General features: G+C 59.7%; 1 protein-coding gene across 1 annotated transcript; it reads left to right on the top strand.

Annotated features, from left to right (window-relative positions):
* The first annotated feature begins 337 nt into the window (after nt 1–337).
* On the top strand, nt 338–12233 carry Ifitm10 (interferon induced transmembrane protein 10). Its single transcript, XM_042672621.1, has 2 exons — nt 338–785; nt 11672–12233. The coding sequence occupies exons 1-2, from the start codon at nt 543–545 to the stop codon at nt 11819–11821; spliced, it is 393 nt and encodes a 130-aa protein (XP_042528555.1). The 5' UTR covers nt 338–542; the 3' UTR covers nt 11822–12233.
* The last annotated feature ends 1063 nt before the right edge of the window (nt 12234–13296 follow it).

Here is a 13296-nt window from a genome sequence, read left to right on the forward strand (position 1 = left end):
GTGGTGTGTGCCTGTCGGCGGGTGGCGGTGCGCAGATGGCGAAGTAATGAAAAGCCGCGGCGTGCCAGCGAGGCCGAGAGGGGCTCTGGCACGGGCCGCGGCCGGAGGGCTGGGGGGGGGGGGCAGCTGGCCGCCCGGCGGGGGTTTCCGCCTCTGCCAGCCAGGGCTCTTTATGAGGCTGCAGGTGGGGGGGGGGGGAGGTGGTGGTGCTGCTGCAGGGTGTTCAGGGGGCGCTGCCGGGCAGGGCCGTTTATGAGGCTGTGGGGGGGGGGCGTGCTGCTGCAGGGTGTTCAGGGGGCGCTGCTGGCCAGGGCTCCTCACTCTTGCTCCCCCCGCAGGCCCAGGGCCCCAGCCAGTGCCCAGCCCCGCTGGGAGTCCCGGCCAGCACCACGGACGGCGCCCAGGAAGCCCGGGTGCCCCTGGACGGGGCCTTCTGGGTTCCCAGGCCCCCGGCAGGCTCGCCCAAGGGCTGCTTCGCCTGTGTGTCCAAGCCCCCTGCCCTGCAGGCCCCCGCGGCCCCGGAGCCCACTGCTTCACCCCCCATGGCGCCCACCCTGTTCCCCATGGAGTCCAAGAGCAGCAAGACGGACAGCGTGCGTGCCGCCGGGGGCGGCCCAGCCTGCAAGCACTCGGCCGAGAAGAAGACCATGACGAATCCCGCGACCGTGATCGAGGTGTACCCCGACACCACGGAGGTGAACGACTACTACCTGTGGTCCATCTTCAACTTCGTCTACCTCAACTTCTGCTGCCTCGGCTTCATCGCCTTGGCCTACTCCCTCAAAGTGAGCTGGGCGGCGGGGGACGGGGGGGCGGGGAGGATGGGCCCCCCACCCTGGCGCTCAGGGCAGCTCCTGGGCAGAGCTTGTGTGGATTCCAGGACCAGGCCTTGGCCAGGTCTGGGCTGGCACGGAGTGGCCGCCGTCACCGTGCCCAGCTGAGAAACTGTGGCTCAGCAGAGCCTCGGGGAGCAGGGCCTTTTAGGGCTCAGGCAGGGCCTTATCTTCTGGACAGCAGCATGGGGTCTCACCTGGTCAGCGGACCCCCTGGGCACACAGGCAGGGGCAGCATGGGGGAGGTCCTGGGGTCCTGAGGGGTGATGTCACAGACCCTGTTAGGCCTCCCCCCTAGGACCCTGACCCAGACCCCGAGCCCCCAGCCCGGTGGCCAAGGACTGGTGACAGGCTCTTCCTCCTCGCCCTGCAGCCAGTGTGGCACCACGCCCAGAGCCCTGGGTGCGGGCAAGTACTGGGGGCAGGCCGTGGGGACTCCCTCCCCCCAAGGGCAAAGCGGGAGGAGGACACAGACTCAGGAAAGGCCGTGGAAGAACCTTCGGCTGGGGGCCCCGTGTCCAAGGAAGGGCGGCACCCCCTTCTCAGGCAGGGTGCAGGGAGACGGACGCGGTCCCCTCTCCCGCCCCACCCCTCCAGGAAAGCCTGGCACGTGGTTAGCCAAATCAGCACTCCCTAGAGCCAGAGCCAGTGCACCACCTGCAGCCGCCTGGAGAGGAGGGGAGCGTGGAGAGGAGGGGAGCAGGGGCCGCAGGGGGAGCACAGCTTTGGAGGGTCTGGGGGTGGGAAGGACCCTGGACAGTGCCGCCTCTGGCCATCTATACACAGAAGCCCCAGGCCCGGCCACCTGGCTCTCCACTCCCTCCTGACAGCCTCTGCACCCCAGCTCAGGCCCAGGCCCCAGTGCCCCGCCCTGGGCTCCCCACGGGACCTATGCGTAAGTGTGTGGATGTGCATGAGTGTGTGTGTATGCATGTGGGTCTGTGTAATATATGATTGTGTATATGTGCGTGGATGTGCACGTGTGACCCACTACATATGCCCACGGTGTGTGAATCACGTGTGTAAGTGTGCCTGTGGACTCAATGTGTGTGTGCATGGTGTACATGAGCAGGTAAAATGCATGGCTTGTGTCCGTGTCAGGCATTGCATGGGTATAACTACAAGAGTATTGTGAGTCCTTGAGTACGTTTATCTGGGGACAAGTGTGGAGATGTGCCTATGTGTGGATGTGTTATTGCATGCATGTGTGCATGTGTGTGAGTATGAAATTTGTGTGGCTGCATGTGTCCAGTAGATGGATGGGTAAGAGCACACGTGCATACATGTAAGTGAGGGCATGCACACACATGTTCTCATCTGTGTGTGCACATGTGTGGATCCCTGAGAGTGTGAATATGTGTGTGTGCGTGTGTGCGCATGTGCTAAGGGACATGGGAGAACAGGATTCCGGGAACTGTGCTCCCCTACCCCCGGTGTCCAGCAATGCCGAGCAGAGGGCACCGCCACCCATGGGGACAGCTGGGGCCGCAGCTGGTGCAGCCCGGCCTTGCCTGGGCTGCTGGGGCCCTCAGGCCCCGGCTCGGCTGCCCGTGCTCCCGTCCGGACTCCTCCCCTGGTGCCTGGCCGAGGCTGCCGCCGGCCGGCGGGTGCAGGCGGCCCATCTGCTGCGGCTGTAGGTAGGTCAGGCATTTCAGGACGGTGCTGGTTGCACTGGTTGGGGTGACCGGAGGCTGGCCTCCTGGAGGGTCGATGGGGCTCACTCCCCCTGCCCCCTGCCATCCTTCCCACCGGGCACCGGAGAGGCTTTGGGTCTCCCGGGGAAGGGCATGCAAGGCACGCATCGAGGAGCTGGCCCTGGCCTGGGCACCTGGAAGCCAGCCTGCCTGTCCTCCAGCTGGCCGTCTGCCCGCTGCACTGACCCCTCATGCCGCCCATTGTGGGCATGCCGCAGACCCGAGTCGGGAGGGCTTGGCTGACACCCCAGCTCCGGGAACTGACCAGCCCTCCCGCCTCACTGAACCCCGCGTCTTTCAGCTGCACATAAATGGAAACAAAATGCCATTCAGGCCAGCACGAGCAGGTGGGGGCTGGCGGGGAGCAGCGTGGCGGCGCCGTGTTCCCGCCGGCTGCCCTGCCCGGCACCCTCTGCCCTTGTGGCCCCGGCCAGCTCCACACAGGCTGCTCAGCTACGGGGAGGCCACAGCTTGGGCCTGTGCAGCCCAGCGTTGGGCAGGTGGGGACCCAGGAAGTCACCCCTCCGCCCCTTTCCACTCCTTAGCCTGCCCTCTCCAAATGTCCCCTCCTGCCATTCCCAGGCAGCGCCGCAGGTCACACACATCCTTCCTTCTCTCTCATGGGGTCTGGGTCATGGCTTGCTTGTCCAAGGCAGGGCGCCCAGTGTCGGGGTTAAAGGATGCTGGGTGAGTGGGTGATGGGCAGAGGGCAGTGGTGGGCGGGATCAGGTGGCCCACGTAGGGCCTTGCGGCCACGGGGAGGAGGCACCATTCCCCCTGGGCCTGGAAGGACAGGGGTGGGGAAAGGCTCTCCAATGGAGAAGAGGACACAAGTGAGACATGAGGTGGGCCATTGGGGGTCAACAACCCCTGCCCTGTCTTGTGTGGAGAGCAGGAGAGGCAGCAGGTGCGGTGGCTGCTTGATCCCAGTTCAGGACACTGGGAGACTGTCCAGCGACAGAGAAGTCAGAAAGAACAGATGAGCAGGAGGGTTCTGTGCTGGCTCTCATAGTGTACACACCAGCCCAAGCTTTCCATTCTCAGTATCAGCATTGCCTACCTACCTGTCTGCCTATCCGCCCATCCATCCAACCAACCACCCATCTACCCACCCATCCACCCACCCACCCAACCATCTGCCCACCCACCCTCCCACCCATCCACCCACCCACCCACCCATCCACCCACACACCCACCCAACCATCTACTCACCCACCCACCCATCCACCCACCCACCCAACCATCCACCTACCCACCCAACCATCCAACCACTCATCCACCCACCCATCCACCCAACCATTCACCCACCCAACCATGCATTCATCCACCTACCCACCCACCCAACTATTCACCCACCCAACCATCCACCCAACCATCTACCCACCTACCCAACCATGCATCCATCCACCTACCCATCCAACCAACCATTTACCCACCCACTCATCCACCCGACTATCTACCCACCCACCCAACCATTCACCCACCCACCCAACCATCCATCTACCGACCCACCCACCCACCTAACCATCCATCTACCCCACCCCACCCCCCCACCCTGTAGTCAACTACAGTGTACATATATAACAATGGGTCTGTTAAAGACTGCCTGGCCTAGTGATGTCCTGGCCATCTTCATTCGTATAAGCGCATTTGTTCTTCAATGTTGGCACAATGATGAAATCAACAGAGGACACCTTTCTCAGATCATGTCTCAGTTATTAGGGGACACAACCCCACAGCCATCCTCCTTCCATCCCTTCAGCCCATCCAAATAGCCGCCAACCTCCAGCTGTCCGCTTATTTAGTCATCCACGCTTCCTCCTTCCCTGGCCCTCATAACACATCCCGCCAACATTATACAACTAATTCTCTGATATCATTAATTTACCCACCCATCCTTCTGTCCATTCATCAACCCACCCATCCGTCTTCTCACCTACCCATGCATCTACCCATTATCTATCTACGCACCATCCATCCACAGATTCATCCATCATCCATCAGTGCATCCATCCACCAATCTGTCCACCATCCATTCATTCATCTGTCCATCATCCATCCACCCATCCATCCACCCATCTTTTTTTTTTTTAATTTTGTTGAATTTTTTTATTGTGAAAATACAGTACAGAGGGGTTACAATTACGTGGGCAAGATAATGAGTACATTTCTTATCAAGCATTGCAGCCTCCTCCTTTGTTTCCCCTTCCCATCCCTTCCCAGGCTCCCCCTGCCCCCCACCAAATCCTCCCCCCCCCACCACCAAAGTTGTAAAGTTCGTTTTCGACATGACAACTTGTACTTCTCATTGTTGCAATGGGTCCACCTGTATCCTTATTTAAACAACTTGTTTTTGCCCTTCCCCTCCACAAATTATACCGAAATCAAATACAGTGAAAGCAGGGGTTATACTGTGGGGGAGGGACTTACAAAGCAACAAAGAAATAATCTTATAAATGCGTTAGAAACAAATGCATGAAAGAAAAAAACATTTAAATACATATCGTAGGGTTCATTTTCCTAACATCACCTTATCTGACCTTTTCTGCTTGACTCATACATATACTAGATATTGCAAATAAGGGAAACCATGGGACCTATGTTTCTTTGGGCTTGGCTTACTTTACTTCATATAATTTTTCCAAGTCTTTCCATTTCCTAACAAATGGGGCAATGTTATTCTTTCTCCATCCACCCATCTTCCCATTATCCATCCGCCATCCATTCACCCATCCATCCATCATCCATCGACCCATCTACATACCCATTTGTCCATCATCCACTCACCCATCTGTCCACCATCCATCCACCTATCCATCCATCATTTATCCACCCATCCATCTGCCATTCATCCATCCATCCACCAGTCATCCACCCATCCATTCACCGTTTATCCACTCATCCATCCACCATCCATCCACTCGTCCATCCAATCATTCATCCATCACCCATCCACCCATCCATCCTCACTATATCCATGAATTCGTTTGTCCTACCTGTTCACAACTCACCCATTCTTTCTATCATTAATCCATCTGTCCATTTGTCCATCTTCCAATGCACCAACCTATCTTCCTTCCTTGTTTTCTATTAACCCCCAAATACCATCCACCAACACACCAAGTCATTACTTGTACTCAACATATCACTTATAAGCCCACTCTACTGACCTCTTCATAAGCTACCCTTCTTCCTACTCTTCCCTTCTAATTATGTCTACACTAGACCAATCCAGCCAGCTAATCACCTACTGTCTTTATCCATGTTTTGTCTCCCCATAGTCCTTTCTACTTCTTGGGCATCCATTCATCAAGACACAAATCTATTGGTGTCATTCAAATACCATTCAACTAAGCCTTCCTTTCTGGCCATGTCCTGTCCACCTAAATGTTCTCCAGTGTATCTAATCACTGGCCCCTAAAGCTCCTATTCAGCCCTCCTTTTCTCCCCCTTTCCCACACCAACTGGTTTCCCATCTGACTGCCCAGCGCCTCCTCTCCTCCCACTGCGTCTGTTTCTCCGCACTCCCGTCTGAGTTGTCCGTGTTAGTCTGCCTGGGCGGCTCTCACCAGCGGCCACAGACACTATGAGCTCACTCCTCAGCCCTCACAGGTTTGGGGCCTGGAAACACAAGTCATGGCGGTCTGGTTCTGGCGGGGATCTGCCCCCTTCTGGCTGTAGGCTGGCCTCCCGGTGTGTCTTCCCGAGGCTGCTGGGGAAGGGGTCCCTCCAGGGCCCCCTTCACGAAGGCTTTACTTCTCAAATCACCTTCCAAGGTCCCACCTCCTACCACCACCTGGGGCCAGGATTCTACGTGTAAGCTTCCGGAGCCTGGCATTTCCTGTATCCATTCAGATGCCTTTCTTTCCTCGCTCTTTTCCTTCCAGTGACCTGTTTTGTTCACCGGTGTGGCCTAATCAACTCGCCCACCCCCTGTGGCATCCTCCCTCCATCCCTTCCAGATGTTCACCATCCGTCCATCCAACGGCTACACACATTTGTGAAAGACCGGTCCATCTACTCATCTACCTGCCCTCTCATCCGGTGTCTTTGTCTTCTTTCCATCTTTGCTTGGACTCGCATGGCCACACCTCCAGTACCCGTGCCCTCTGCCATGCCCTGTGTCACCTTTTGACCCCGCCCATGAGCACCACGCACCATCTGCCCGCCCGCCCTCCATTCTTGTGTGACCACAAGCTGTGCAGTATCCCAAATCTGCCCACTCCACAATCTCCAGCAACTGCTGTTCTATTGATCAAACCCAAATCCTTGAAGCCATATCAAATCTCATTCTTTCTGTGGCTGTGCCTCTAATGTGGCTCCAGACAGGGATCTGTCTCCCTTGCTTGCTGCTATGCTGGGCCAAGCCATGCAGAACTGCTAAGCTGGTCTCTTCACTCTTGGCCGGACTCTGCTTGCCTGTCAGTGTGGCCTTACCTGGCAGCTAGAATCGCCGTGACAACATGTTGGATCCCCCATTCTTTGCCACCCTCAGTCACGCTGAGAAGCCCCGCGCGGTCCCCTCGGCCCCCGTGACACCTCTTGTGTGGCGTAGGACCACACTGAGCTCTGCCTTTGTCTTTATTCAAGCATCCACTCAGTAGGGCTTCCCCAACCACAGGCTCACCCCACCGCGCTCTTTCCCCTCACCCCTTCAAGGCTTTCGTTTGGTGTTTGTGCTGGACTAGAGCGTGAGCTCAGGACCAGCGAGCTCTCTCCTGAGCTATGCACTTGAGCCACAACTCCACGGCCAGCTTTCTGTTGGCTATTTGGAAATAAGAGTCTCACAGATTTTCCTGCCCTGGCTGGCTTTGAACTATGATCCTTAGATCTCAGCATCCTTGATAGTTGGGATTACAGGTGTGAGCCACAGTGCCTGGCCTTCAGTTGATGAGCTCACCAATCTGTATCCATCTACCTGCCATGGAGTCACACCCTGACTTACCCAGCACCCCTTCCATTCACCCATTCACCCTTCCCGCATGCTGTCATCAATTGATTGACCTGCTGTCCACAGGTACTGCCCTACAGTGCAGCAGTGCGCATGCACAGCACACCAGCCTCCATCCATCCCGCCTGCGGTTTCAGGGCCCTACCGTCATCTGCCCACAGGCCCCACAGAACAGACATGCAGTATGTACCCACCCTCTCCTGTACCATTCTGTGTATGACCTACACGCCCCGCCCACTGCCCACTCAGCCAGCATGCCCCCCACGCCCCCGCCACACGCCACGCCGACTGCCAAACGCCACACCCACTGCCCACTCAGCCAGCATGCCCCCCACGCCCCCGCCACACGCCACGCCCACTGCCCACTCAGCCAGCATGCCCCCCACGCCCCCCCCCGCCACACGCCACACGCCATGCCCACTGCCCACTCAGCCAGCATGCCCCCCACGCCCCCCCGCCACACGCCACACGCCCCGCCCACTGCCCACTCAGCCAGCATGCCCCCCACGCCCCCCGCCACACGCCACGCCCACTGCCCACTGCCCACTCAGCCAGCATGCCCCCCTCGCCCCCTGCCACACGCCACGCCCACTGCCCACTCAGCCAGCATGCCCCCCACGCCCCCGCCACACGCCACGCCCACTGCCCACTCAGCCAGCATGCCCCCCACGCCCCCGCCACACGCCACGCCCACTGCCCACTCAGCCAGCATGCCCCCCTCGCCCCCCCCGCCACACGCCACACGCCCCGCCCACTGCCCACTCAGCCAGCATGCCCCCCTCGCCCCCCGCCCCCGCCACACGCCACGCCCACTGCCCACTCAGCCAGCATGCCCCCCACGCCCCCCGCCACACGCCACGCCCACTGCCCACTCAGCCAGCATGCCCCCCTCGCCCCCCCCGCCACACGCCACACGCCCCGCCCACTGCCCACTCAGCCAGCATGCCCCCCTCACCCCCCGCCACACGCCACGCCCACTGCCCACTCAGCCAGCATGCCCCCCACGCCCCCCGCCACACGCCACACGCCACGCCCACTGCCCACTCAGCCAGCATGCCCCCCTCGCCCCCTGCCACACGCCACGCCCACTGCCCACTCAGCCAGCATGCCCCCCTCGCCCCCCGCCACATGCCACGCCCACTGCCCACTCAGCCAGCATGCCCCGCCCCCCACGCCACACGCCACGCCCACTGCCCACTGCCCACTCAGCCAGCATGCCCCCCACGCCCCCCCGCCACACGCCACACGCCCCGCCCACTGCCCACTCAGCCAGCATGCCCCCCTCGCCCCCCGCCACATGCCACGCCCACTGCCCACTCAGCCAGCATGCCCCGCCCCCCACGCCACACGCCACGCCCACTGCCCACTCAGCCAGCATGCCCCACCCCTCACGCCCCCTGCCACATGCCACGCCCACTGCCACACGCCACGCCCACTGCCCACTCAGCCAGCATGCCCCGCCCCCCACACCCCCCCTGCCACATGCCACGCCCACTGCCCACTCAGCCAGCATGCCCCCCACGCCCCCCTGCCGTCCACCTGCTCTAGGGCTACTCAGCAGCGTTCCCGAAGGTCCCCTCCTGCTCATCTGCTGGCATCTCTGAGTCCACCTAATGCCCGTTCCAGACATCCACCACTGTCTGGCACGTCCTCCTATTTGCCAGCCCCACCTAGGTGTCTGCCCTACCCCCCTGGCCAGTGGAACACCGGTTCCACTCCTCCGGTACGAACCCACAAATCTGCTCAGCTCTCCCCCTCCCCGGATTCATTCCCCCGTCCACCCTTCTGTCCCACACACAGCTCACACACTCCTTCCAGTCCAGCGGCCTCCAGAGTGTCCCTTCCCCTAGTCTGCATCATCGCCCACCACCATCTGCATCCACTCGATACCCGGACGCGCTCCGGCTTCTTCCCTCTGCTCCATCCACTGAACGTCCAGAGCCTCCATCGCTCTTCCGGTATCCCAAGCGTCCGGCCAAGACGTCCTAGGCAAAGGTTAAGCCAGCAGGGCAGAGTGGCTTGACGGAAAGACCAGGAGCGTTAACACCCCCTCCACAGGACCCTCATGAACGTTATGGCTTGTGACAACCGTTTAGGTCAGGGATGAATAGAAGTGGGGCTAACTGGGGAGAGGAAGCAGGCGAGTGGGCAGAGGAGACATGAGGAGGGGTGAGCACACCAATGTGCATTCTGTGCACACATGAAAATGTCATCAGAAAACCCATTCTTGTATGCAATTAATATGATTAACTTAATCAGATCCTTCCTGCCCCAAGGATCCAGGAAGAAACAAGAGATGCTCCAGGAAGGCTTTCAGAGGAAACCTGGCCTTGCTGACACTTTTTTTTTCTGGTCGTGGGGCTTGAACTCTGGGCCTGGGCGCTGTCCCTCAGCATTTCAGCTCAAGGCTAGCGCTCTACCACTTGTGCCACAGGCCCATTTCCAGCTTTTTCTGCTTATGTGATGCTGAGGAATTGAACCTAGGGCTTCATGCATGCGAGGCAAGTACTCTACCACTGAGCCACCTTCCCAGCCCAGTTGAAATACTTGTCTTTAGCCTTTGTTGTTGTTGTTGTTGATGATGATGATTGTGGAGTTTGAACTCTGGGCCTGGGCTGTCCCTCAGCTCTTCAGCTCAAAGTGAGCAGTCTACCACTTGAGCCAGAGCCCCATTTCTGGTTTTCTGGTGGTTTACTGGAAATAAGAGTTTCTGGACTTTCCTGCCCGGGCTGGCTTTGAACTGTGATCCTCAGATCTCAGCCTCCTGAGTAGTTAAGAGTACAGGCGTGAGCCACCGGCGCCCGGTTGCATGTGATCTTTTCATCGGAACAACCTTCTCTAGTGCTTTCTCTCCCCCACTCACCCTCTATGGATCAACTGTTTTACTTCAGGTTTTTTTTTTTAAGACCAAAGGGTGAGAGAAGGCGGTTCATTTTCACCTCTGCTATTCTAGACTATTCTAGAAGCTTCTCTGGAACAGACGCTGTGCCAGTGACAGCACTATACAGCCAGTAGCTCACAAAGTCCTGACCCAGGCCTGGCAGGCAGGGCTGTCCTGTGGAGAGCTTGTCTGAGGGAGGCTGCCCCTGTGCCACAGAACAGCACCCGGGACCGGCCGGTGGGCCTCGGCCTGCACATCGTCTCTCCACGCTGGCCGCTGCCGGTTCACGCTGATTTGTTGTGGAGAAAGGCTGGTGGGCAGCGTCTACTGCAGGACTCATTCCAAGCGCCAGAGGGAAACAGGGCTTTACTAACAATTAAAACTAATCCAATCCAAGGTGGACTCAACCTCTCTGGAGAGGATCGCGGAACTTAGAGGACATTTCAGGTTAATTCCAGGTTAGTTTGTGTGTGTGTGTGTGTGTTCTGGTCCTTGGGCTTGAACTCAGGGCCTGGGTGCTGTCTCTGATGTTTTTTGCTCAAGGCTAGCGCTCTATTATTTGAACCACCACTCCACTTCCAGTTTTTTGTTTTGTGGAGCTTTTTTGGTGCTTAATTGGAAATAAGAATCTCACAGACATTCCTGTCTGGGCTGGCCTCGGGCTGAGATCCTCAGATCTCAGCCTCCTGAGTGGCTGGGATTATAGGTGAGAGCCACCAGCGCCCAGCTAGAGGAAATTTCAAATAGTGGTGACACATCTTTTCTCAGAAAGGAAGATGGACAGGCCAGGCATCAGCTGCTCATACCTAGAATCCTCCTAGCACCTCAGGATGCTGAGATCTGAGGATCAAGGTTCAAAGCCAGCCTAGACAGGAAAGTCCATGAGATTCTTACCTCCAATTAACCAGCAAAAAAGCTGGAAATGAAGCTGTGGCTCAGGTGTAGAGTGCCAGCCTTGAGCAAAAAACAGAAGCACAGGGCCTAGGCCCTGAGTTTAAGCCTCATGACACAGACAGACAGACAGACAGACACACACACACACACACATGGAAGACAAAATCCAGTGAGGGCCACGCCGGTCCCCCACATCCACTAGAAGCAGGGCAGCGCCCCATGGCTCCTCGCCTTGCAGAATTCTGAGTGACCACGTGGGAGGGGAGGTTTTGGAATAACACACTAAACGCTTCCTGGGAAAGTCGCGCGCTTCCCAACAACCCTGCGGTGGTCACAACCAGAAAACTGGCCAGAGATCGGACCACGGTCTCCACCCGCCGCCCTCTGACCTCTGTCCTGCCGCCTCCCCCGGCCACAGGTTCGAGACAAGAAGCTCCTGAATGACCTGAACGGAGCAGTGGAGGACGCCAAGACCGCCCGGCTCTTCAACATCACCAGCTCGGCGCTGGCGGCCTCCTGCATCATCCTCATCTTCATCTTCCTGCGGTACCCGCTCACCGACTACTGAGACGCTCATTGCCCCCTTCCCGCTCACTGCGATGCGGAGCCCGTGAGGCCGGCCCGAGGGGGGGTCCCCACCCGGGGGACCCCACAGCCGTGACCGGCAGCAATGCCGTGGGAAGCTGAGTGACCCCAAGAGCTCCAAGCTGTCCCCGCCACCGTGCCCAGCCAGTCCCGGGGCCCCGGGCTTGTTCCACGCTGTCGCCCTGGCTTCCAGCGGCTGCCCCGCCTGCCCCGCGCACCCTGCCAGCACTCCCGGACCCCTCACACCCCGGTACCCAGCAAGAAGGGCTTTTGTGGGAGCTCCCAGGATAGGGGCTGCCAGCATCTGGGACCCCCTCCCCCCGCCCCTCCTCTCCAAGCTGTGACCCTGCTCAGAGCCCTTGTATGTGGACTGTCAGTAAAACACCTGTCCGCTCGCCCGGCCTCCGTCCACGCCTGGGCAGGGATAGAGGGCTCTGTAGGTTTGGGGGCTCCCTCAGCTTCCGGCCAGGGTGCTGACCCCGGCTGTGGATTTTGCAGGCTTGCTCCTCTGTGCAGGTGTGTCCTGACACCAGGGTGTGTGTAGGGGTGGGGGGGACGAGAATGGAGGGGCTGCGGGTGGAAGGAGCCCAGGCGTGGGCAGCGCTGGAGGGAGGAGGGGGAGCGGGGGCAGGAACGCCACGCTGACGGCGAGTGAGAGCCAGGCCGGGCACACAGCCCGGGGAGGCGCCCAGCGCCGCGGCCGGCGCCCGACCAGTTCCTCATCCGTAAAAGAAGAAATGGCTTCCATTTCCCACAGTCATTAAAAAGCCAACGGAAAGTTCAGAAGGCCAGGCAGCGTGATGGCGCACTTCTGCAATCTCAGCTTTTCAGGAACAGGAAAACCAGGCGCACGCGAGGCCGTGGGTTCAAACCTCAGTACAGTCTCCTGTAGGGGCTGTCCCCAGGGGACAGAGGGCACAGAGCTGTCACCTCAGAGGCCGGGCTGGCGTGAGGCTCTTGTGGGGTGGAGGCCGGGCTGGGGTGGAGGCCGGGCTGGCACGTGGCTCTTGTGGGGTGGAGGCCGGGCTGGGGTGGAGGCTGGGCTGGCACGAGGCTCTTGTGGGGTGGAGGCCAGGCTGGGGTGGAGGCTGGGCTGGGGTGGAGGCCGGGCTGGCACGTGGCTCTTGTGGGGTGGAGGCCGGGCTGGCACATGGCTCTTGTGGGGTGGAGGCTGGGCTGGCACATGGCTCTTGTGGGGTGGAGGCCGGGCTGGCACGAGGCTCTTGTGGGGTGGAGGCCTGGCTGGCACATGGCTCTTGTGGGGTGGAGCCGGGCTGGCGCGAGGCTCTTGTGGGGTGGAGGCTGGGCTGGCGCGTCTCTACCCCACACAAAGGCAGGCAGACCATGGGCCTAGACGCGGTGATGGAGGCTGCAGCACACACGGCGGCCTCATGGTCTCTGCCGGCCTCTGGCTCGTGGACACTGGCTGGGAGGGAATGGGAGTGGGTAGAGGCTGGG

The sequence above is a fragment of the Dipodomys spectabilis genome, unplaced genomic scaffold, assembly GCF_019054845.1.
Source record: "Dipodomys spectabilis isolate Male_0828 unplaced genomic scaffold, ASM1905484v1 ptg000728l, whole genome shotgun sequence".
Lineage (NCBI taxonomy): Eukaryota > Metazoa > Chordata > Mammalia > Rodentia > Heteromyidae > Dipodomys > Dipodomys spectabilis.

Bases quoted from the DNA above. Each gene is read 5' to 3' on its own strand.
- Ifitm10 (XM_042672621.1), top strand. From the start codon at position 543: ATGGCGCCCACCCTGTTCCCCATGGAGTCCAAGAGCAGCAAGACGGAC. The intron at 786-11,671 runs GTGAGCTGGGCG...CCCCGGCCACAG, and splicing joins CCTTGGCCTACTCCCTCAAA to GTTCGAGACAAGAAGCTCCT.